Source organism: Lycium ferocissimum, chromosome 10, assembly GCF_029784015.1.
Source record: "Lycium ferocissimum isolate CSIRO_LF1 chromosome 10, AGI_CSIRO_Lferr_CH_V1, whole genome shotgun sequence".
NCBI classification, from domain to species: domain Eukaryota; kingdom Viridiplantae; phylum Streptophyta; class Magnoliopsida; order Solanales; family Solanaceae; genus Lycium; species Lycium ferocissimum.
Window position 1 is genome coordinate 10,596,381 of NC_081351.1, and position 26,078 is coordinate 10,622,458.

The window sequence follows — 26,078 nt, forward strand, 5'->3', positions numbered from 1 at the left end:
AGATTGATAAAGAAAATTGGGAATTTAGACTACCTCTTGATTTGCTAGGCCTTTATCATCAAATAATCCCTTCCCTAACTCATAATTAAAGCTAAGTGATTTATTAACCTCCATTCATGGTTAAAGTCAACCATTTACGCTACTAGCTAGGTAAAGTCACCATTTTTAACTCTATTCTTTAGAAAACCCATTATCAAGATTCATGGAAGAAACCCATTTACAAATTTAAGAGTTAAGATGAGAATCTAAATTAGTAACCATTCTAGGTTTATGAACATGAGAAATTAAATTAATATAATCCATATTAAGAACATGCTAACCATTTATCCTTCTAGGTCTAGGAATTGGTGATACCCATTTTTATTAGCTTTCTAGGTGAAGACCTTAGGAATAATTAACTATGAGAAAGAAAGGATTAGAAGAAGTTAGGAAGATTAACTTTTCCAAGAAGATATGAATTTAATCTCCCAAAAAGGCTTGAGGGGTGGCTGAACTTTAGAGTTTTGAGAAAATGGGGCCAAATCCCGAAATGAACTCTTAAATAGGAAAAATCATTGTACGTCACCGCTATTGCGGTTTGAGAACTACTTCGGCGGCACCGCTACGGCGGCATAGGAACGGCTGTGGCAGTCCCTTGACCAAACCACTTCACCGCTTCGGTAGTGAGCCCACCGCTACAACGCCACCGCTGTAGCCGCATGCTAGTCGTTGTGGTAGTTTCACTGGGCCTGGTGGCCCAAATTCCATACTCTCACGCAACGGGCACGATGGTTCGATCAAATTAGCGATTTCAGAAGTATGACTGAATCCAAGACATTTTTAAAGAGTCGATGTTACGGATTTTCTTGAAATTCACGGTAACAACGAAACGGGCCGTTATAAGGCGGAGGTCAAAATCGCTTGTATGCTTTAGCAAGCCATCAGGATACAGAGGCACGTGCAGATGTTGTCACAGGTACACTAACAGTCTTCACTTTTAACGTTTATGCCCTTATTGACCCAGGATCCACCTTATCTTATGTAACCACATTTATTACTAAGAAATTTGGGAAAGAACCAGAAAAAACTGCATGAACTTTTTGAAGTGTCCACACTAGTTGGGGAGTCAGTTATATCCAGACACATTTTTGCCCAGTTTAGTCTATCATCGCGAAACCATGACCGATTTAACAAAATTAGAAATAGTAGACTTTGATGTAATCATGGGTATGGATTGGTTGGCCTTCTGTTATCCACTGTGGCTTGTATAACCAAAATTGTAAGATTTGAATTTCCTAACGAACCAGTCATAGAATGGAAGGGTGATTCAGTAGTACCCAGAGGTAGGTTTATTTCCTATCCTAAATCCAGAAAGAAGATTTTTAAGGGGTATATCTATCACTTACTTTGAGTCAGGGATTCAGATACCCAAACCCCAACTCTCCAGTCCGTACCAGTCGTTAATGAGTTTCCAGAAGTCTTTCGAAGATCTTCCCGTAGTTTCTCCCGATAGGGAGATAGACTTTGGAATTGATTTACTCCCCGACACTAAGCCGATATCTATTCCGCCATACAGAATGGCTCCAGCAGAGTTAAAAGAGTTAAAAGCCCAGTTGAAAGATCTTCTTGACAATGGATTTATGAGGCCTAATGTTTCACCTTGGGGTGCGCCAGTCTTGTTTGTCCGAAAGAAAGATGATTCCTTACGCATTTGCATTGATTCATCAGTTAAACAAGGTCACCATTAAGAACATATACCCTCTTCCCAGAATAAGAGACTTGTTTGACCAACTTCAGGGTGCCCAGTGCTATTTCAAGATTGACCTCAGATCAGGATACCATCAGTAAAAGGTTAAGGAAGTTGATATTCCGAAGATCGCTTTCAAAACCCGTTATGGTTATTTCAAATTTCTTGTCATGTCATTTGGATTGAAAAACGCACCAGTTGCGTTCATGGATCTTATGAACAAGGTCTTCAAGCCTTATCTTGATTTATTCGTCATTATATTTATTAATGATATTTTGGTGTATTCTCGTAGTGAGGCTGAGCATGCAGAACATCTCAAAATAGTGTTACAGACACTTCAGGATTGTGGGCTTTATGCTAAATTCTCAAAGTGTGAATTTATGCTCAAGTCAGTGGCGTTTCTCGGCCATGTGATTTCAGGTGAAGTGTGAAAGTTGATTCTCAAAAAATTAATGCCGTAAAGAATTGGCCCAGACCCACCTCAGTTTCCGGCATAAGAAGTTTTTTGGGTCTAGTAAGCTATTATAGACGTTTCATAGAGGGATTTTCCTTTATTTCAGCTCCGTTGAATAAGTTGACTCAGAAATAGGTTAAGTTTCAGTGGTCAGATTCATGTGAGCAAAGCTTTGAAGAGTTGAAGAAGAGGTTGAGTTATGCTCCAGTTTTGACGCTGCCAGAGGGAACCGAAGGGTTCGTAGTTTATTGTTATGCTTCAGGAATTTGTCTCAGATGTGTCTTAATGTAGCATGGTAAGGTTGTAGCTTATGCGTCTCTTCAGCTTAAGACTCATGAAAAGAATTATCCGACTCATGAAATAGAATTGGCAGCCGTGGTTTTTGCACTGAAGATATAATGTCATTATTTGTATGGAGTGCATATTGATATATTCAGCGATCATAAAAGCCTGCAGTATATTTTCAAGCAAAGAGAGCTGAATCTTAGGCAAAGAAAATGGCTCAAATTGCTTAAGGACTATGATGTAGATATCGGCTATCATCCGGGGAAAGTGACTGTTGTAGCCGATGCTCTTAGTCGACGTTTCATGGGAAGTTTAGCTCACGTTGAGGCAAATAAGAGAACTATGACCAAGGAAGTTCACCGTTTAGCTAATCTAGGAGTTCGACTCTTAGACTCCGAGGATGGTGGTATTGTTGTTCAGAACAAAGGTCATTCCTCCTTAGTGGTTGAAGTTAAAGAGAAGCAGTTTAGTGATCCCTACTTATTACAGCTAAAACAGGGGATTCACAAGCATAAGACAACGACTTTTGAACAAGGGGGAGATGATGGTACCTTGAGGTACCGAGGCAGATTATGTATTCCAGATGTTGATGAGCTTAGAGAGCAGATTATGTCAGAAGCTCACAGTTCTAGGTATTCCATTCATCCAGGTTCCACTAAGATGTACCATGATCGTAAGGAAATTTATTGGTGGAATGATATGAAAAAGAATGTAGCAAATTTCGTGGCTAAGTGTCCGAATTGCCAGCAAGTGAAAGCCGAACACTAGAGGCCTGGTGGGGTGGCTCAAAATATTGATATTCCTGTTTGGAAATGGAAGATGGTAAATATGGACTTCATAATAGGTCTACCTCGTTCATCCCGCAGACACGACTCGATTTGGGTAATTGTGGATCGACTTACTAAGTCAGCGCACTTCTTGCCAGTTAAGACCACCGATTCAGCAGAAGGTTATGCCAAGTTGTATATTCATGAGATTGTCAGATTTCATGGGACCCCAATGTCCATTATTTCAGATCGTGGTGCTCAGTTCACAACGAACTTTTGGAAATCCTTTCAGAAGGTATTTGGCCTTGGAACGGTAAAAAGACGTTTTACGTCAAAAGTACGGGCCATACAAATTTGTACGGGATGTACAATTTGAACGTACCTCACAAGGGAAAATCAGAAGCCATTAGAATTTGACAATTCCAGGTACGGGCTAGATGTACGGGACGTACTTTTGTCCCGTACCTCGCGTGCCAAAAATCATAGGTTCTGAAAAATGGCATACGAGGTACGCCAACAATGTACGGGACGTACAATATTGTACGGGCCGTACATTGTGCCCGTACTTTCCCCGTATTAGCAAATTATATAAATTCGGGACTTCAATTTTTAATCCCACTTTTCATATTCTCAACTAGCACAAAGTGCTTCTCCTCCTACCATCAGGTTATACTAAGGTAAGCCTATTCCAAGCCTTTCAAGTGAATTCTAACATATATCCATGATTTCTAAACAAGAATCCATTGTTCCTAACCTAGGGCTTTCAAGAAAACCTATCTAAGGGCTTCAAGAGTAAGGCTTTCAGATTTCTTCTCCAAGTTCAGATAATTGTTACAAGTTTTGGAGCGTTACATGTATGTAGGGTTTCTATCTACGTGTGAAGACATTATTGTTCTTCCCCACGCCATGTTCTTCCATGATTATACAAAATCTCATAAAAAAACTAGCGTTCTAGACATGCTTATGATAACCCTAAGTACATGTACCATGATATACCATGTTTGTATGATTAATTCGTTATTGTGTTCTCCATATTCCATTATGGTTATTGAGAATCTGTTCGTAATCCATGAAAACCCATACTTTGCTTTCCATGGGTTCTTAAATGCAAGATATGAACTTTTATGTATATTTTCATGAAATTCTACATGCATCCATGTTTTCATACAAGTTATACTATGTACTTATATCCATGCTATACTATACTCACGAATCATGTTTACAAGCCATGTTTATGAATCAAGTTTACAAGTCATGATCAAGCAATGTAATACATACCATTGGCCTAAATGCCAACTATATCCATGTTCTTGTTTTTGGGAGTCGCATTGGTTTACCGAGAAGGCTCAGATAGCCTGAAACTACATATGCCAACATAGGGAAGGGTCGCTCAGCCCAGATTAGGAGGACACCTTCAGACAGTTGAATTGGATCCATTTTCATGTCATGCTTATGTCTCATACCACGGCAAGGTGTGAGGTTACTCTCTTCCGGCTCGGGCCGTGTGCCGGACTCACGTACCTACGTGGTGATTCCATGTTGTCGGTTATACTACGGCTCTCCTACCACACACACACACACACACACACACACACACACACACATATAATGCACTTAAAACGTTTTACTCATATTATACATTTACTCATGTCAGATGATGCTCATGTTCAAGTTCAGCTTACAGCTTACAGTTTCAGTTTCAGTTCTATTATTTCTTTTGCCATGTTTATTCCATTCAATTGCTTTACATACCAGTATAATTCAAGTGTACTGACGTCCCCTTTATTTTCCTGGGGGCCTGCATTTCACGATGCAAATTTACAGGACGACGGATCAGCTCGTTAGGACTCTACACGTATCGCCTATTAAGAGCCCCGAATACTATTCGGTGTTATCTCTATTTATGTTTATTTTAATTATGTGGTAAAGGTATGCTAGGGGCCTTGTTCCGGTAAACAATTTAGCAGTCAGACTCATGTCAGAGATTTCATAGACTAGTCAGTTATGTTATGTCGGATATTCAGAGTCGTATAGCCATTTTGGCTCAGTATTATTATGTTTATCGAGACTATTCCGCATTATGTTATCATGATACTTTCAGACTTATGATTTATGGTCCCACGCTTTACTTAAATTAAGTATGTTCATAGTTTATTCCGCATCGATTCATGACCATGTGAGTCAAGAATCATGTGGTTCGGCTTTGCCACATGCGGGGCAAAGGTCCGAAAGGCCGTATTATGCGCCTGTGCCATGGTTCAGGACGTGAAAATTTATTTTAGGGAAAAGGGTCAAATAATGCATAGGTCGGAGAGGCTTAGAATTTCAGTCAGAAACACCGACCCACATAACTAGTTTATCTATGCCAATGTAAGAAAATGACCCAACACTCAACTGTCACAAATGTCTTCAAATACCAACCGTTCATCGAATGTCGAGAGTAAATACTACATGTAATATTTGCAAAGAGAAAGGGGCCACCAGGGTGGTGGTCAGGAGGAACAACATGAAAGCCAATAACTAGAAGGACACAACGCACATAGATCGTGATAATATAGGCTTCTATGAAGTATCACTAGAAGAAGAAATAATGTACACTTCAGTCCAAAAGGTAGATAAGTCACCAAACATCTTATAAACAGCTTCAAAAGTTTCTTCCTCAACTTCATATTTTTTAAAATGGAGATGGAAGACGAAATTCACTCTTGGAACTCACTAAGTTCACCTTAAAATGTTAACAAGATTCCAAGGTACAAGCAAGATCAAGCAACAACGAAACCATTTTCAAGGTATTAGCATGAGCTCCCAAAAAAAAAAAAATATTACTATACGGAAAAAAATGCTCATCGCGTAACTCCATACAACTGGTGAACAAAATTCATCAGTAGCTTTGACTAGAAATTCATTCTTGGAACACAACAAGATAGACATTCTATAATGTTCTTAAAACCATAGCATTGGAAAGAATCAACAGCAACTACCTTAGCTCAGTTAGTAGAGCAGAGGACTGTAGTGGGGTATAAACCTTTCAGATATCCTTAGGTCCGGATTGATTATGTTTTCTGCATCTCTATCAACTTTTCTATAATGCTTCACCAATGGTTGAGAGCTTACCCAACAAAAATAAACTAAATAACTCTAGAATAAAATAAGTATATTCTCTAGAATGAATTTTTCTTATAATGTGACTGAATCTCTTAGCTATCTAACTTCATTGCATTATTTCCCATTTGATTCTTGCAATCTGTCAGGGCCTATTCATGAATCTCTTTTGAATCACACCCACATAGAGTATTTGTTCCTTAAAGGTAACTCCCTGAATGGAATGATACCATCTTGGATATTCTCCCTGCCATCACTAAGTTATTTAGACTGAGTTTTAACCACATTGCCACTAAAATTATTTGATGAAAGATCAAGTCGTGTTAGGTTCATAAGGTTTTGAATTGACTCGGGAAGAGGACCTTGCAACTTAAAACTTTTAAGTCTAAATAACTTACTAATGGAAGGGAGAATATCCAGGATCGTATTGTTCCCTTCAGGTAACTACCTTCAAAGAACAAATACTCTGTGCAGGTGAACACATGAATAGGCCCCAGGAGATTGCAAGAATCAGGTGACAAATAATGCAATGAAGTTACGTAGCCAAGAGATTCATCAAATTACCAGAAAAACTCCTCCAATGTAATGTCTTCTTTATTCTTTTTAATCTAGTTTGTCACTATTGCCATTACTGTCCGGCTTAGTATGAGGGTGAGACTCAAGAAGGAATGACTTCAAGTGTTTGTAAAGCTCCCTCGGTTTCTCCATGTTAATTGCATGCCCTGCATCCTTTATTATCGCGAGTTGGGCATTCTCGCCTAAATGCCTGCACCAACAAAACAAGTTTGGACAAAACGCTAAGCTAGTCGTTTAATTCTTGTAAACCGGAGGAGATTGAATGGAGAGATTTGAAACAGAAAAGGAAATGAGCTAATTTGGTTTTGTAAGATTGACCTTTTTAATCTGTTAGCCAATTCCAGTGGGAATATCTGATCATATTCTCCCCATAGTATCAATGTGGGCTGCATAAAGGTGGCGCTCACAGTTAAGAGAGCTCAAAGAACTAATAACAAGAGCGCTAATTGTTGAACTTTAAGTGGCAGAGATGAGACCATAGTTTATACGAACCTGAGTAATCTTAGGAAGATCAGTGAACTTTCTGTTGTTGTATAATGTTTCTATCAACTCCTTTCTTTCTTGATGATTAACTGTGCACATTACCTGCAAGAACAAGAAAAAAAAACACGTAAATACTAACTTCAGGTTGAACAATTGTGACATATAGTGAAACTTCTCGTACTAATGAGAAGCCAAACATAGATGTAGTTTAGAAAATTCTACTAACGGAAAGCCTTAGAGTTGATCTCACAAATCACTTAATCAAACTAGAGGAGAAAGTGCATGCTATATTAACTGTAGCTTGGGTGGAAATTCATTCTTGGAACAAAACAAGATAGACATGTTTTAATGTTCTCAAAACTATAGCATCGAGAAGAATCAATAGTAAGGTGTAAACCTTTCAGATATCCTTAAGTCGCTGGTTCAAATCCGGCAGGTCGGATTGATTCTTTTGCCATCTTCTTTTTCTTTTTATTTTCTTAAAATTATTTTTTTAATCTGGAGAAGAGGGGTTTGCCATATAATATAGTCCCACTCTGACAAGAGTGTATGAACAGTATATATTACTATTTCTTTAGCAATAGCAACCTATAAATTATATTCTGATGTCATAAGTGTCCGATTCCCTGCAATTTTAAATTTCTTAATCCAGGCCTTCAAATTTCAGTGAGAAACCTAGACCCACAACAACTAGCTTTTTTATTCAGTGTAAGAAAACAACAAGCACCCAACTGTCACAAACGTCATGAAATACCAATTGTTTATCAAATTTCAAGAATATATACTACTCACATAATAATCTTTGAGAAAGAGGAAAGGGGCACCAGGGTGTTGAGGGGAAGGAAAGGGTTTAAATAGACAAACAGACAACACGAACTTGAAATCCAATACTTATGCATGATAATGCAGAAGGAATACCTAGAGATAAAGTAGTTGTGCAAAAGGAACAACATGAGAGCAAATAATTAGAAGGATGCAATGGAGCAGAACTGGTAGAAGAAATAACGATCAATTCAGGCCAAAAGGTAAACAAGTAACTAAACATCTTATAAACAATTTTAAAAGTTTCTTCCTCAACTTCATATACTTGAAAATGGAGATTGAAGACAAAAGTCATTCTTGGAACTCACTAAGTAAGATATGATATCAAGATTCCAAGGTACAGGCAAGATCAAGCAACAACCAAACTAGTTTCAAGGCATTAACATGAGCCCCCCCTTTTTTTTTTTAATAAGGAAAAAAACCTCATGTTCATGCAATGGGCTACTGTTAGCATGAGCTTCCCAACTTTAAAAGGTCATTGCACAACTCTATTACACTGGTGGACAATATTCAGTGGTAGCTATGAGAGGAACTTCATTCTTGGAACAAGACAAGATAGACAATTTTTAATGTTTTCACAACCATAGCATTGGAAAGAACCAACTGTAACCGACCTTAGCTCAGTTGGTAGAGCGGAGGACTGTAGTGGGGTGTAAACCTTTCAGATATCCTTAGGTCGCTGGTTCGAATCTGGCAGGTCGGATTGATTCTTTTGCCATGTTATTTCTCTTTTTCATTAATTATTTTAATCTGGAGAAGAGGGTTTTGCCGTATAAAATACTCCCACTCCGACAAGAGGTGCATGAAAAGAACTTATTACCATTATTTTTGGAGATAGCAACTTATAAAAAATATAGCCTTGTGTCAGTAGTGTGAGATTCCCTGCAATCTTCAATTTCTTAATCCAGGCAGAGGCTTAAACTTTCAGTGAAAAACACAGACCCACAACAACTATTTTCTCTATGCCAATGTAAGAAAAAAGCAAGCACCCAACATCATAAATATCTATACGAATCATTTATCAAATTTCAAGAGTATATAGGCAAACAGACAGCAAGAACTTTAAACCGATACTTAGGCGTGACAATACAGAAAGAATACCTGCTTGTTCAAACAATGCAGAATGAATGCCTAGAGAACAAGTAGTAGTGCAAAAGGAAAAACATGAGAACAAATAACTAGATGGATGCAATGCACATAGTTCATGATTCAAATTTGGGATTCTTTGAATGAGAAGAGTACAGTTATATGAGTCACCAAACAACTTTAAATGATTCTTCTTCAACTTCATATTTTTTAAACTGTAGATGGAAGACTAAATTTATTCTTGGAACTCACAAAGTAAGTTCACCTTATAATGTTATCAAGACTCCAAGTCAAGACAATGTAGAAAGAAAGCATTAGCATGAGGTCCACCCTTCTTTTTCGTTTTTTCTTCTTCAAACAATGCAGAATGACATGCCTACAAGATTCATCAAGAGGGAATTCATTGTTGGACTAAAACAAGATACACATTTTATAACGTTGTCAAAACCATAGCATTGGAAAGAATCAAATTTAGGTATGGATGGGATGTAAACCTTTCAGATATCCTTAGGTCGCTGGTTCGAATCCAGGATCATGATTCTTTTTGCCATCTTCTTTCTCCTTTTTTTATAATGTCTATTCTGGAGAAGAGGGATTTCATATAATATACTCTCACTCTGACAGGTGGTGCATGAAAATAATTTATTACTATTTTCTCTTGCAATGGCAGCTTATAAAACTATATTCTTGTGTCTGTAGTGTGAGATTCCCTACAATCTTCAATTTCTTAATCCAGGCAGAGTAAAAATTTCAATGAGAACCCATACCCTTAACAACTAGCTTCTATAAATCAATGCAAGAAACAACAACCACCCAATTGTCACAACTGTCTTCGAATACCAATCGTATATCAGAATTCATGAGTATATACTAGTACATAATAATTTTGAAAAAGAGAAGGGGCACAGGTACTGGTGCAAAAGGAACAACATGAGAGCAAATAACTAGAAGGATGCAATGCACGTAGATCATGACAATTTGTGCTTCTTTGGAGCCAGAACTGGTTGAAAAAACAATATACACTTCAGGCCAAAAGGTAAATATGAACCAACAAACAACTTTAAGAAGTTTCTTTCTCAACTTGATATAATTGAAGTTGTAGATGGAAGACAAATTCATTCTTGGAACTCACTGAAGTTCTTCTAATACACATTGATCAAACTCTTGAGACAGCATTGTATGTCTATTTGAAAAAGACAGGAAAGAAAAGAGTTGTAGCGAAGGTATACAGAAGACGTAATGGTGCAAAAGAACATCATGAAAGGTAGCAAGTATGATACCAAAACCAGTAGAAATAACTAATAGTAACATTTTTCAGGCCAAAATCCAGAAACTAACCAAGTATATACAAATAATCCAAAATTTTGTCCTCAACTTCATATTTGTGAAATGGTGGATGGATAATATACATTTTTGGAATTTAATAAGATAGATCACCCTATAATATTATCAACTAGCGGGGTTTATACAACCGATCTTAGCTCAGTTGGTAGAGCGGAGGACTGTAGTAGGGTGCAAACCTTTCAGATATCCTTAGGTCGCTGGTTCGAATCCGGCAGGTCGGACAAAAAAAGAATTTCAATAATATTCTTTTGGCATTTTTCTGGAGAAAGAGCGTCTTAAAGTAAGATCACCTTATGATGTTATCAAGACTCCAAGTCAAGGTACAGGGAAGAACAAGCAAATAGCAATAACCAATCTAGTTTCAAAGCATTAGCATGAGCTCCGCCCCTTCTTTTTCCTTTTTTTAATAAGTAAAAAATGTTCGTGCTCATGCAATAGGCATTCTTGATGACACTGGTGGACAATATTCAGCAGTGCTTTGAGAGGGAATCCTTCTTGGACTAAAACAAGATACACATTTTATAATGTTGTCAAAACCATAGCATTGGAAAGAATCAACAACAACCGACCTTAGCTCAGTTGGTAGAGCGGAGGACTGTAGTGGGGTGTAAACCTTTCAGATATCCTTAGGTCGCTGGTTCGAATCCGGCAGGTCGGATTTTGATTCTTTTTGCCATCTTCTTTCTCCTTTTTTTATAATTTCTATTCTGGAGAAGAGGGATTCCATATAATATACTCTCACTCTGACAGGTGGTGCATGAAAAGAATCTATTACCATTTTCTTTGGCAATAGCAGCTTATAAAACTATATTCTTGTGTCAGTAGTGTGAGATTCCCTACAATCTTCAATTTCTTAATCCAGGCAGAGTAAAAACTTCAATGAGAACCCATACCCTTAACAACTAGCTTCTATAAACCAATGCAAGAAACAACAACCACCCAATTGTCACAACTGTCCTCGAATACCAATTGTATATCAGAATTCATGAGTATATACTAGTGCATAATAATTTTGAAAAAGAGAAGGGGGTACAGGTACAGGTGCAAAAGGAACAACATGAGAGCAAATAACTAGAAGGATGCAAGGCACATAGATCATGACAATTTGTGCTTCTTTGGAGCCAGAACTGGTTGAAAAAACAATATCAACTTCAGGCCAAAAGGTAAATATAAACCAAGAAACATCTTAGAAACAACTTTAAGAAGTTTCTTTCTCAACTTGATATAAATGAAGTTGTAGATTCAGATATCCTTAGGTCGCTGGTTCGAATCCGGCAGGTCAGATTTTGATTCTTTTTGCCATCTTCTTTCTCCTTTTTTTAATAATTTCTATTCTGGAGAAGAGGGATTTCATATAATATACTCTCACTCTGACAGGTGGTGCTTGAAAAGAATCTATTACCATTTTCTTTAGCAATAGCAGCTTATAAAACTATATTCTTGTGTCAATAGTGTGAGATTCCCTGCAATCTTCAATTTAATCCATACCCACAACATCTAGCTTCTATATACTAAAATAAGAAACAACAAACACCCTATTGTCACTAATGTCTTCAGATACCAATCATATATCAGAATTCAAAAGTATATCCTACATAATAATTTTGAGAAAGAGAAGGGGAGCACAGGTAGTGGTGCTAAAGGAACAACATGAGAGCAAATAACTAGAAGGATAATGCATAGAGATCAAGACAATTTGTGCTTCTTTGGAGCCAGAACTGGTCAAAGAAATAATATACACTTAAGGCCAAACGCTAGGTAAATCAACAAACATCTTAGAAACAACTTTAAGAAGTTTCTTTCTCAACTTGATATAATTGCACTTGTAGATGGAAGACAAAATTCATTCTTGGAACTCACTGAATGTCTTCTAATACACATTGATCAAACTCTTGAGACTGCATTGTCTGCTATTTGAAAAGACAGGGAAAAAGAGTTGTAGCAGAAGGTATACAGAAAAAGTAATGGTGTAAAAGAACATCATGAGAGCAACAAGTATGAATACCAGAACCAGTTGAAATAACTAATAACATTCTTCAGACCAAACTCCAGAAACTCACCAAGCATATATAAATAATCCAAAAGTTTATAGCTCTCAATTTCATATTTGTGAAATGATAGATGGACAACATACATTCTTGGAATTTGATAAGATAGACCATTTTATAATATTATCAACTAGGCAGGGTTTATACAACCGACCTTAGCTCAGTTGGTCGAGCGGAGGACTGTAGTAGGGTGTAAGCCTTTCAGATATCCTTAGGTCTCTGGTTCGAATCCGGCAGGTCGGTTAAAATTGTTTTTTCAACAATATCTTCTTGGCATTTTTTCTGGAGGAAGAGTGTCTTAAAGTACATCCCCAATGTGGCAGGAGGTACACATAAGCTATTTTTTTTAACAGTAGCCATGAGACTGATTTACAATCCTCAATTCTTCTATCTTGACCAGTACTCTTAAAAGTTCAGTGAAAACCTCAAGACCTTCAAGAATCCTACTTTCCCCACCACGCAACAAATTAATCACCAAGAAATTCAAGGTAGAAAAGATAAATTTCAATTGCTCTAATCAATCAAGATTCAATCTTTATACCTAGTACTTAATCTGCATAAACACTGATCAGATAGCCATGTAAATGGAAATAAATTCCAACACTACCCTTAATAAAATCAGTGGAAATAAATCTTCAAGAATCTTGATTTCCCACTAATCAATCATCATTTTGAACTACTAACATCTAAATAACCAAGCTAACAAAGATGATTATCATTCATTCTAGGCATCCAAGATAATCTTTATACCTAATCTGTGAACAAGATAATTTTCATTCATTCTAGGCATCCAAGTTTCAATCTTTATACCTGATATGTGAACAAGATAGTTTTCATTCATTCTAGGCATCTAAGATTCAATCTTTATACTTAATATGTGAACAACATAATTTTCTTCATTCTAGGCATCCAAGATTCAATCTTTATACCTAATATGTGAGCTGCACACACGAAATGATCGAACAATCATGTAACTTGAACTAAATTCCGCCATCACCTTAAATAAAATCAGTGAGAAAAAGGATATAGAAGTGTAAATCCGAGACTTACATCGATAAAATCATTGAGGAAACAAGAAGGAACATTCTTGGCAGGCTTATAATATGACAATTTCATCAACTGCCTCAACTTCTCAGGACTCTGTGGCAACAAAACTGAAACAGCTTCCTCTACACTCTTCACTTGAAACATCCCATTTTCCATATCTTTTTCCTCAAGGCAAACACCAGAACATCCTAAAACCAATTTCTCCACTGCATCAGGGAACTGAGCAGCCATACTATACCCCACAAAACCACCATAACTCAACCCCACAACTATCATTTTCTTAACCCCATAACCCTCCATAGTCCTCATAACACACTGACCCTGAAAATGTTCAGTTCTTTCAGGCCTAGTAGTATAAGATTCACCAAAAAACAACAAGTCAGGGACATAAAGATTGAATTTTGATGATAAGGGTGTGATGAATTCACTCCATTGCCACATTGCATTGGCTCCAATTCCATGAATGAGAATCAAATTGGGTTTTTTTTCTTTGTGTGTTTTGGGTATCCAGCAATGCATAATAGTGCCATCACCTAAGTCTTTTGTGGAAGATTTTAAGCCTGAATTTGAAAAAGAGTATTTGAAGCACCTGTTTCTTGATGCAGTGAAGCTGCAACACTTGGCCATATCCTATTGGAAATCCAATAGCAATCTGAAAAATTTGCTGGATTTCAATTGCTGTATGTCCAAAACAAAGTATTGAGAGAAACAAAGGTGTTCTACAGGGAATGTAGGATTTTGATTTTTGTTTCTGTCAGAGTATATTCTTCACTAGTTAATTTATTGATTTTTTTAGAGTATAGGGAAAAGGGTAAAAAATACCCTACTACTTTTTGGAAAAAGAAATTTAAAAATATCACTCCTGAATTATTTTTGGGTCAAAAATACCCTCCCATCCTTAAAAGTTTTCAAATATACCCTGTCTTGACGGAAATTATCCCCCAAAATAACCTCGAAATCGGTTTTTAGACTAGTTAAATCATTTAAACCCAACTAAATAATAACCCATAAGATCCCCTTATTCCCCCAATTCCCTCAAACTTCAAATCTACATATTTTGGGGGAATCTTATGGGTTATTATTTAATTGGGCCTTTAAATGATGGAGCGGGTCTAAAACCGATTTCATTATTTTGGGGGATACTTCCGTCCAAGACAGTATATTTGAAAACTTTAAGGATGGGAGGCATTTTTGACCCAAAATAAGTTCGGAGGATATTTTTAGCCCTTTTTCCAAAGTAGAGGGGTATTTTTGACCCTTTTTCCTTTTATTTATTTCCTCTACTCATTATTCTTGTCACACTATGCTTCAATGATGAAATTTTGGGGGGTCCCAACAGGTTAAAAATAAGGGAAAAGGATCACATTCGCCCCTTTACTATTGAAAAAAGTTTAATATCCCTTCGTTATACTACCAATCCATATATACACCTAATGTTATAAAAGTGGCTCAAATTTGCCCTATATCCGTTAACCCCATCCATTTTAGCCATAAGAGTTTTCAATTCACCACACCAACACTTCTTCTTCCATTACAAGAACACTATATTGGAGTATTCTTAAGTAAACCAAAAGGGAAAAAGCGGATGACTCAGGAATACTATATTGGAGTATATTGAAAATTAAAGGTATTGTTAATTTTTATTTTTAAAGAAATGGAAGATGGGTAAATGATTTATGTTAGTCGTGATGGTACACAGAGGCGGATCCAGAATTTAAACTTTATGGGTTCAATTTTAAGATTCTTAGGGTTAAATCCATTATATTTTGAAAGTTAAGAATTCATATATACTACTATTGAAACAATTTTAGTAATTTTTTACACATTAATTTATACTCCGCGTCAATTGAACCCCTACCTACAAAGGTAAAAACACCTCTAATGGTACATATGATGAAGATGTTGGTGAATTTGGGTGGTGGTAGAAGAAGAGGGATTGGTGTGTTAGTTGACATGTCATGTGGCTACAATGGATGGGGCTAATGGAGGAAGGGCACATTTGAGCTACTTTAATAACATTAGGGACATATATAAACTGATAGTATATAACGTTAGGTGTATATTTCAATAGTAGATGGGCAAATACGACCCTTTTCCCTAAAAATAAATATTGATTTAATTAGCCTTCTTTGCTAAATTTGTATAACTTCTTACTTAATTCTATTTAACGTTATTTAATACTCCCCTGTCTCATTTTAGCTGTCATTTAGATATTTGTCCCAAAATAGTTACTATTACTTTAGAAACTTAAGACTAAAGTTGGCAGTTATTTCCAGCTATACATTTAACATTAGAGAAGTCTGCATAAATTTTAAGAGAAAAAATTAGCATGTCTTTATTAAATAGGATAACTTCATAAAATAATGGACGTGGAAAAAAACTAAAGCGACAGTTAAAATGAGACGGATGGGTAATACCTAGTGTTACTTAACACTACTTATAATGTAATTATACTTGATCATACTGTTATTTCTAAGTGTTCAAACCTGTAACTTACTGAAATTAGTAAGTTGCCAGTAATGTACCAAAACCAGTAACTTTGAAGTAATTTACTAAAACCAGATTCTATTTCTGTTATAAAAAACCAAAACACGTCAAAGACAGAAATTAAATGAAACAGAAAATTTCCGAGCCCACAAGTTTCTTGTGTGTCCTTAAGAAATCTAAACCCCTCACAGTTGCCAAGGTTAATGGATTAATTTCTCCCAGGATAGAATGAAAAACTATTCTGCAATAGCAGTAATGCAAATTGCAGAACTTCAGCGAACTCAAAGGGTGGCAGCAAATCACATTGGACACTTATGTTTTTGCTTTGGAAAAATATGCAGAATGCAGAAGAGAGAGAGAGAGGAGTAAAACAAACGCACATTTTTAGTTCGAATTTTTTTCAGTAATGAAAATGAGGCAGAGCCTTGAAATTTATAGCCACAGGTATCAGAATTTAGGAAAATAAGTAATGGCATTTAGAAAATAAATTTGGTCCAAAAAGATTATCAATCAATCAGATCGAAGCTGAAGCCGAGCGACAACGACAACGCGAGGGGAGTCCCTCTTCCCAACTCTTTAAGAGCTAGAGAATGTGATTCTATATATAAGCACACAAGAAGTGCTTTCCCCCTAGCAATGAGGGACAAAGTGCCTTTGCACAATGAAATTTATTTGAATTTCATTTCCCTCTATTTTATTTTCCCATCATTTCCCAATTCACACTATACTCATCTTTAAAGCCCATGTCTTTAAAGCCTAACACATACTCTTCCTTCTTTTTAATCCTACCCTTGTTATTCTTCTTCTTTTTCTTACTTAATTCTACTTCATAATTTATTATACTGCTTAATCTTATTTACTGCCTCGACTAACCAAATCGTAGAAATTCTACTGTACTGTTTAACCTGTATGCACTTAGGGGGGGGGGGGGAGGTCCAAATCTTGCAACTCCTAATACGAAAAAGAAAAAAAAAGCTTGGACAATGTGTTGGGAAGCCAATTTTTGATTGGTGGTGAACTGTAGGAGTCCGCAACTTAAATAACCCAAAAAGTGTCAAAAGGTACCAAAATACCCACTAAAAAAAAATTACCAAAATGCATTTTGCGCACTAAATTAGTGCGCAATAGCACCAAAGTGTAAATTTACACTTTGGCCCTATTGCTCACTAATTTAGTGCGCAATAGGGGTCTACTAAAACTGCCCACCCATTATTCAAAAAAATAGTTTTGAAATTCACGTTTTTTCCGTACTTTGATCAAAGATTAGTCATGTTTAAAAACACCGGAATATCAATATTATATATAGAACTTGATATCTTTTCCTGCAAACAATAATGTAGGCTCAACGCATCAAGTATACATATACGTTTGGATCTTCGTTTTAGGGGTTGTAAAGTGCCCCGAAGTAAGTTTTGTTTGTCTGGAAACTTGTTATCTTTAGGTTTAAGTGTTTTATTTTATAGGGTTTTGATTAATTTAAGACGTCGCACTAGTTATTATTAAACGACAATAAAAACTAAGATAACTAATTATCATTAAGAAAATAATACCAAAATATATATATATATATATATATATATATATATATATTAACATAAAATGTACATTTTATTTACAAATACACAATCTCCATCCCCCGAGGTCCCACATGTGGGAGCCTTTAGAATAACCTTAGGCCTAAGGCGAGCCCCACCACCCTCACCATCATCTCCATCCCCCCTCTTCCTCTTAATCTGTACACGCTCTATGGCATGATCATCCCGTGTTTCCTTCCTAGGGGGCTTATTCAAAACATGCTTCCTATGGGAGACGACGGTGGTCGAAATGTGAGCCTCGAGAGATGACTCAATCTCAACAGGAGACAGGTCCACAGGCGCAGAAGAATGAACCTGAAATAACATATAAACAATTTAGTTTAGATTTATGTTAAACTAAACATGGAATAACATATAAACAATTAATAAATACATTATTTTATTGTAAAAAATCAAACCTGTGTGTCGACGGGCTCCTGAGATGGCTGGCTAGAGGGCTCATGAGCTGGCTCCTTAGCGGTCTCCTGAGTGGGCCTCGGAGCCAGAGATATAGATGGTGCCGGAGTAGGAGACGGGTTCATAGGCCCAGAAGAATGAACCTGAAATAACATATAAACAATATAGTTTAGTTTTATGCTAAACTAAACATAAAATAACATATAAACAATTAATTTAATACATTACTTAATTGTAAAAAAATCAAACCTGCGTGTCAACGGGCTCCTGAGACAGCTAGCGAGAGAGCTCCTGAGATGGTTCCTCAGTGGTCTCCTGAGCGGGCCCTGGAGCAGGAGACATGTCGAACTCCTCGAATAAGTAATTGAAGTCCAGCTCTGTGCCACCTTGTAGATCACGAGCTGGCCGCTCACCCTGTGGATGATGAACTAGCGGCTGTGCAGGCGATGGCCAGAACATGTGATCTGAACATAAATCCGGCGTATATACAGGTGTCGACGGATGCCCTGAGGTCGACTGCCGGTAAGAAGTCTACGGGATCTCTGAAGTCGACGGAGGCTGCTGGGCTAGAGTTGAAATTGTTGTATAGTCGTCAGGCTCATCTACTAGACCACAACCCCCTCTGGCCCTACCCTCTAGGCCACCAGCCCCTCTGGCGCTACTACCTCAGCCACTAACCCCTCTGGCCCTACCCTCTCGGCCACCAGCCCCTCTGGTATGACCACGACCACGATCACGACCGCCAGCTGCCTGATGCGGGACCTCTAGAACAGGTTCGTCGACATGTTCGAGCTCTTGCGCCTGCTGCATACCACCCTCGGCTAGCTGAACCATCCCCCCTGCATATTCCGCTGTCTCAGGAGCATCCATATGGTCCAAGCTCTCTCAGCGCATCCTCTGAACGGTCCATAGCTGCATTTGTTTGCAAATATTAATGATTGAAGAAATTTGTAACGTAATACATAAAACGATTAATTAAGTTTAAGACTAATAAAACTTACCAACGCCTCATACTGTCCTGTGAGAGCTGCATATCCTCGGCCATCTGCACGAGGCCTCGCGGGGTTGCCAATCAAGCTGCGAGTGATCCGCGTGTACCACTGCATGTATGTCTAGAACGGAGTCGCATGTCCGACCATCGCTAGCGTCCCCACCCGCTGATCCCAACGGTGGACTTGGAGCTTCAAAAAGGCCCACTATGTATCAGTGACGGCCGTGCGCTCGTCCCGCGTAAAATGGTCGTGCTCCCAAGTAGCTTGCTCAGGTAAATTCTGTACATAGCCGAACTGTCGTAAGATGCGGTTGATCGCGTGATCCTCAACAATGTCCATATGTATGAACGGACACCGCGACCTCCACGAGGGATCACCTGCCCTACAAAATGCTGGCAGTTGATCCAAAATCTGATCATACGGTGTCCATACAAAAGCCTGTAAAAATAATTGAATTAGTTAACAATAAAGGACTAAAATCATAAAAAATAATAATAACATACTAATGTTAAATCAAAAAAACTTACCATCCGACGTCATACGATCCAGCTGATCCCTGAACGGGAGAATACTGTGGTGCATATCCACATATCGGATAATGCCTTCTCTCATCCATCTCCGCGCGTAAGGCATCGCCTCATCAATATAGTCGAGTGGAGGGTCAGCAGCTATAGGCTGAAAATGTCTCATCCTAGTCCACACTCATATCTGAAAGGGTCATTAAAAAAAAATATATTAGTCGTCATTTCAAAAAGCTATATTTAGAATAAAATTACACACACTTAAATATAGTACCTGGAGGAGCGGGTAAAATGCAGCGACATCGGTCCTCGCGCCTATAGATGCTCTACAAAATTCACGATACATGAAAGCCAGAACAGCAGTGCCCCAATTGTAACATCTCAACTCACCAGATGCTCCAGAAAGGGCAAATACCTCAAGCTCATATGGGAACCCGATGTGTTCGGGAACAGGATGCCCCCGAATATGACGAGAAGATACAGACGAGCACGTCGGTCAACATCAACCTGAGGTGTGTCCTCTGTAATCGGATGTTGCATGTCTACGAGGCGCAAGTGAGCGAAGAGGGAATGCATCGACAGCCGACTCTGTCCCCATATAACATGCGGCTCCGGCACAAAAGCAGTGAGCCTAGTCAACTCCTGCCGATACGATGGCATCTGATGCGGCTCCTCAATATAAAAAGCGCGTCCATCGACTTGGAGACCGTAAAGGACCTCTACGTCGGGAAGGGTGATAGTGGCCTTACCAGTGCGGAGATGAAATGTATGGGTCTCCAGTCGCCATAGCTCAATCATGGCTGTCACAAGAGCCCTGTCATAATATAGATACCGCCCTGATATAGTATCTCTAAGACACGAGGATGTGGGGGCTGAACTGCTAAAATATCCCATGCTTGTTCCATAAACCTAGGACGGACCAAGCGGGTGGGATCTACATCCGAATCCCATACTAGCTGGGACCTATTCTGTTGTTGTAGATAAAGTACCTTCGGCTCGAAGGGCCCCGGATGAAGGGGGCGGGATCCATGGAGGTGTCGTATCTGTTTTACACATTTTTAATTAATCATTAACATGTAATATTAATTATGTAATCTTTTATCGAAAAATTATACTAAGGATGTTCAATCCTAAACTAAAGATGTTCAGACCTAAACTAAGGATGTTCAATTATACTAACTAACTAAGACTTTAATGAAAAATTATATTAACCATCTAAATTTGCGAATTAATAATTGTTAATTAATTATTATACTAACTACAATTAACTTACTAATATTATATTAATGCTATTTTAAATCTTAAACTACGGATGTTCAAACCTAACCTAAGGATGTTCAATTATACTAACTAACTAAGACTTTAACGGGAAATTATATTAACTATCTAAATTTGCGAATTACTAATTTTAATTAATTATTATACTAACTACAATTAATTAACTAATATTACATTAATGCTATTTTAAATCTTAAACTAAGGATGTTCAAACCTAACCTAAGGATTAAATACAATTAACTAACAAATATAATCTTAAGGATATTAAGGTTTAACTAAGGATGTTCAAACCTAAACAAAGGATGTTCAATCCTAAATTAACAAATATTTCATAAATAAAAATATAAAGATTAACAATCCATTATCATACAATTAAAAATTAGCTAGCAAATAATTAACAAATAAACAATTAATTAATGAAACTATTAACAAATATTTAATAACTAATTAATAAACAATTACCTAATCCGACAATTAAGAAATACGAAATAAATAATCAACAAATAAACAACTACCTAACAAATAATTAACAATTAATTAATAAAAAATTTTAAAAAAAAACGAAAAAAAGGGGCAGTGGACTGCCCATTTTCTCACAAAGAAAGTGTGCAATATTTTTTTTTTCGTAATCCGCAACTATTACACAACAATCATGCTTAGGATAGTAATATATTTAACAATGTAATACAAAATTCGTAGTGAAATACCTAGATTGAAGGTGGTTTTTAGTTTTTGAAATCGAGTTCACGTCGCTTTTATTCAAATCAAAGGCTTTTCAAACTTACGTTCGCTTAAATATCTAAGAATATTGACTTTTGGATTAAAAAATAACACGAAAATGATGTTTTTAAAAGGTGGGGACCACTGAAATTTGAAGGTTCGTCTCTTCTTCTTCTTCTTTTTTTTTTTTTTTTTTTTTTTTTTAAATGGTGGGGACTGTCGGGCTGGGGAAGATGGTGGGGACGATATTAAAGAAGTATTGCGCACTAATTTAGTGCTTAAAAGGCATTTTGGTAACTTTTTTTTAGTGGGGTATTTTGGTACCTTTTGACACTTTTTGGGTTATTTAAGTTGCGGACTCGAATTGTAGACTAGTTACATCGAAAAAAAAAAAAAATTTAATTTGCATTATTGCAGGTTATCCCCATTGAAAATGATATCCTACCTAAACAAATAAGTGTGAAAATGTACCACAACAACTTTTTATGTCTAGGAATAGAACAACGCAAAGTGGAGGTTGAGCCACTCACTATTTTTAATCATTGACCTATGCCAGCATACTAGTAGTAACATTTTTAACTTTCTATCTAGATTATTATTTTTAAGGTGGATAGAGTTGTAGATAAACGGGAAATGAAAAGGATAGGAGAACTTAAGTGAAATCAAATAGATGATGTAGATTACATGAAACGGATAGAATTCCTCCACCTTAGATTAAAGATTTCGGGTTTAAATCTAGAGTGGGGAACGCTTCCTTTAATGGTATCTACATGTTAATCTAAATTAATCAGTTAAATTTTAAATATTATAAATAGAAAAATAAATGGTGTGAGTTCAATAGATTGTAAAATCCTAAATTCAGGAGAGCTTGTGAACATAGGAAGGACATTTTCATTAATTATTTCTGGGACCATTGAGTCTTGACTGTCTCAATCCCTCTAACCTCAAGACCCCTATATATTTATTAGGGATAAGAGTTTAACTTCGATATATATATGCGTTGACAATGTAAATTTGTTTTACGTATTAGGTAAAATAAACCCACGACAACGTGTAACTATTCACATAAATATGATATAATGACCTATAAAATAGAGCAACTAACATGTGATAACCTATGTTAAAGTATTCTGATAATGCAAAAATCATGTGGATATCAATGTGTATAAATTAAGTCTTAAAGACAAAACTTTAACTTTAATGTACTAATAGTGTAAAGTTTCGCTATACCATAAGTACGCGAATTGCCCTTCTTTTGGGGTGGTCTTTAAATTTTGCCCCTCATATTTGAAATCTTTAAATTTTGCCCTTCGGCTTAAACCCCATGGGTTCCTGTGTTCGAACCCCCACACGTAAAAATTTTAAAAAAAAATTCGCAAGGCAAAAGTTTAAATTTCGCTATGCCCCTACCGGCATACAGAAGGAATTACCAAAGTTATGCCGATCCCGCATACTTATGCCTTGTATGGGGCGTACTTGGCATAAGTATGCTCGGTCCGCAGATAACTTTGTAATTCTTCACAAGTTTATGCCGGTCCGGCATAAAAGTTTTCCCATTAAAAGTATGCTGCCCCACCGCATAAACTTGTTAAGGAATTACCAAACTTTTGCGGACCCGCATACGGCGCCTTATGGGTAGACTTGCATAAGTATGCCGGTCCGCATAACTTTGGTAATTCCTTCACAAATTTATGGCGGGGTCCGCATAAAAGTCATTAAAAAGTATGCCCCCACGCATAAACTTGTTAAGGAATTACAAAGTTATTTTCGGACCCGCATACTTATGCCAAGTCCGCCCATAAGGCATAGTATGCCGGTCCGACATAAATTTGTATTTCCTTAACAAGTATATACGGGGTCCGCATACACGCGACCCAAACCTTGCCTTGCAATTTTTTTTTTTAATTTATGTTGAGCGGGGGTTCGAACTCGTAACCTCGTGATTTTGCGTGAACGCTCGCAGTTGCAATACGAAGGGCAAAAATTAAAGACCAAAAGAATATGAGGGGCATAATTTAAAGACCACAAATATGAGGGGCAAAAATTTAAAGACCACCCCAAAAGAAGGGCAATCCGCGCAAAAAAATGTAAAATATAAAGGAAAATTTATGGGATATAACGATTCAAGCCCACTAATGATATTTCAGTAATACGTTTAAATTATTACAAAAATAGCTATATTTTCATTTTATAGCAGATTTTTATTGTATGTATGCATGCATGCGTGCATGTAATGTATGTATGCAGACTATGTATGTATATATGCACGCTAGTGTATGCGGTGCATGTAATGTATGTATGCAGACTATGCATGTATATATGCACGCTAGTGTATGCGTGTGTGTATTGCTATGTTTTGAAAATTCAATAATATGTCCACCATTTATTATTAGGGACATAAATAGTTCTATTTATGAAAATTCCCCTAAAATAAACTCACAAGTCACAACAACAATTAACTATTATAGTGAACCAACAATTTTGGTTGAACCGTAGAACTCTTCCAAGCTATTCATTGAATTCTTAAAGGAATAGCCCATAATTTGATGCAACCAGCATGATGGTCCATGAGTTTTATTAAAGGGACGAAGATATAAATGGTCATCTGGTGAAACTATTGACAACAAGATGGCTCAAGAAGCTTAATAGACATTTTTTCTTTTTAAAATAATTTCATTTTGTAGCCTTGTTTAAACTTATTTTAGCATATGTATAGAAACAGTATCATTGTTGTATATAATATGTATCACTACTGTATATGTATATAAAAATGTATCATACGTATAGAAACTGTATCATTCCCTACAAAGATGTGTATAGAAAATATATCATTGTTGTATATATGTGTACACATTTGTTATATAATTATTATACACTTCCCATATACACTTTTTATACAATATATACAGACATTATGACATTATGTACATTTTTCTGTATAATTTGCGTATAATAAACGTATAATCAATGTATAATGTATACACACTAATTATACACATATTATATGGTTATTATACACTATTTACACACAGCCAAGGATTATCAGAGAAAAATAGAGACCGCCGGAAAAGTTTACCCTGCCAGTTCTGTACCAAAAGACTATAGATCTGATGATTTAATGATGTTTACATGAACTACGGCAAAAGTTCTCCGATGAAGCAGCAAAACCCAAGCGACACAGATCTGGCCGGAGGAGTTTGAAGATCATGTCCTCCAGCAATTCAACTTGTGAGCCAACTATGGTTTCGGAGGGCCATCGGTGGACGGTCATAAAGAAGTGAATCAAAGAAGAATAAGAGAATAGAAAATCTATGGCAACAATCACAATACTTTACAAGAGTTAGCCTATGGTAATTGGAATTGAAGTGGAAGGCACAGACTGACATAAATATACACCATAAGTGGTGTGTACACACAGTTATTAAGGAAACAAAAAAATTTGTAGTGGACATGTGGATATAAATGGAATATAAAAGAATTAACTTGCATATAAACATTGAGAAAGTTCAACGCTGGCAGGGGCGTATGAAGGAGGAGGAGCGAAGAGAGAACACCGCACCAAGTACTAATATTGGAGAGAGAGAAGTGGCTAGGTATTGGCATTAATTTACTCAAAGAGTCCAATTCTAGTACTTAGGAATATTTAGGGCTAAAGTTTCTCTTATATATTCCCAACAGTCACATAGTGTCCTTTTTCCTTTATTAAAATGTAGTGGATTAACATTATAGTACTTAGACAAGTTGGACATTTGTTGGCCCATCGAGTAAAACAGGTCATAACTTGCCTCAGTGTTCAAGATGGACCTTATAACTGATTCACTCAACTGAAATAACAGATTCGCCAAGTAAAAAAAATTCTCCCCTCTTTTACATTGCACAACAGCAAGAGCAAGAATCTATATAATAAACAAAAGTCATCCTTTCAAAATTCCTCCACTCTGCTATTTTTCTACATTGCAGACTTCTCTCAAGAACCTCCTTCTCCGCTTTGTTGTTATTCCACATTGCCGTCTTTTTTAAATTCTATCAGGAACTTTGTTCTGTATCAGAGCTCAAGAATCACATCACTAAAGAAAGATAGCAGATTGACCGTTCTGCAGTAGAGCGAAGCAACCCTGCCCTCTAAACTGCTTCATGAGGAAATATTTCCCTATGCCAATGGAGAATGATTACATGACTGTTCATGTGACTTTTTTCAGGGGTGGCTCATAGTGGACTCTAGTGAAGCCTATGCCCCAAAAACTTAAGGCTCCAATTTTTTTTTTTAATTAATATTGAATTTTATGATTTTATTTTCGCTTAGATAATACTGTAGTTTATAAAGAAAAAATAAAAAAAAATTGAAAAAA

At 36.8% G+C, this 26,078-nt stretch overlaps 2 protein-coding genes and 4 non-coding genes across 6 annotated transcripts; 4 read left to right on the plus strand and 2 right to left on the minus strand.

Annotated features, from left to right (window-relative positions):
• Positions 1–5,825: 5,825 nt before the first annotated feature.
• Positions 5,826–14,514, minus strand: LOC132032425 (uncharacterized). The gene is made up of 4 exons (XM_059422049.1): positions 13,744–14,514; positions 7,403–7,495; positions 7,229–7,296; positions 5,826–7,100 (listed from the first exon to the last, which is right to left on the minus strand). Exons 1-4 carry the CDS (start codon positions 14,365–14,367, stop codon positions 6,938–6,940), a joined length of 948 nt encoding a protein of 315 aa, XP_059278032.1. The 5' UTR covers positions 14,368–14,514; the 3' UTR covers positions 5,826–6,937.
• TRNAY-GUA (transfer RNA tyrosine (anticodon GUA)) lies at positions 8,825–8,918 on the plus strand. Its single transcript has 2 exons — positions 8,825–8,861; positions 8,883–8,918. It is a non-coding gene; the product is annotated as a tRNA-Tyr (tRNA).
• On the plus strand, positions 10,773–10,866 carry TRNAY-GUA (transfer RNA tyrosine (anticodon GUA)). The gene is made up of 2 exons: positions 10,773–10,809; positions 10,831–10,866. It is a non-coding gene; the product is annotated as a tRNA-Tyr (tRNA).
• Positions 11,210–11,303, plus strand: TRNAY-GUA (transfer RNA tyrosine (anticodon GUA)). The gene is made up of 2 exons: positions 11,210–11,246; positions 11,268–11,303. It is a non-coding gene; the product is annotated as a tRNA-Tyr (tRNA).
• Positions 12,843–12,936, plus strand: TRNAY-GUA (transfer RNA tyrosine (anticodon GUA)). The gene is made up of 2 exons: positions 12,843–12,879; positions 12,901–12,936. It is a non-coding gene; the product is annotated as a tRNA-Tyr (tRNA).
• Positions 14,515–19,982: 5,468 nt separating the features above from the next.
• Positions 19,983–20,625, minus strand: LOC132034593 (protein MAIN-LIKE 2-like). Its single transcript, XM_059424988.1, has 2 exons — positions 20,122–20,625; positions 19,983–20,057 (listed from the first exon to the last, which is right to left on the minus strand). The coding sequence occupies exons 1-2, from the start codon at positions 20,623–20,625 to the stop codon at positions 19,983–19,985; spliced, it is 579 nt and encodes a 192-aa protein (XP_059280971.1).
• Between the last annotated feature and the right edge of the window lie 5,453 nt (positions 20,626–26,078).

What these genes read in the sequence shown, in the direction of transcription:
- LOC132032425 (XM_059422049.1), bottom strand. Translation starts at nt 14,367, where the DNA reads ATGGCCAAGTGTTGCAGCTTCACTGCATCAAGAAACAGGTGCTTCAAA. An exon ending in TCCTCAATGATTTTATCGAT is followed by an intron (nt 7,496 to 13,743) that starts GTAAGTCTCGGA and finishes TTGTTCTTGCAG; the next exon opens with GTAATGTGCACAGTTAATCA. An exon ending in TTGGCTAACAGATTAAAAAG is followed by an intron (nt 7,101 to 7,228) that starts GTCAATCTTACA and finishes TTGTTGGTGCAG; the next exon opens with GCATTTAGGCGAGAATGCCC.
- LOC132034593 (XM_059424988.1), bottom strand. Translation starts at nt 20,625, where the DNA reads ATGGGATATTTTAGCAGTTCAGCCCCCACATCCTCGTGTCTTAGAGAT. An exon ending in TGCCCTTTCTGGAGCATCTG is followed by an intron (nt 20,058 to 20,121) that starts GTGAGTTGAGAT and finishes TGAATTTTGTAG; the next exon opens with AGCATCTATAGGCGCGAGGA.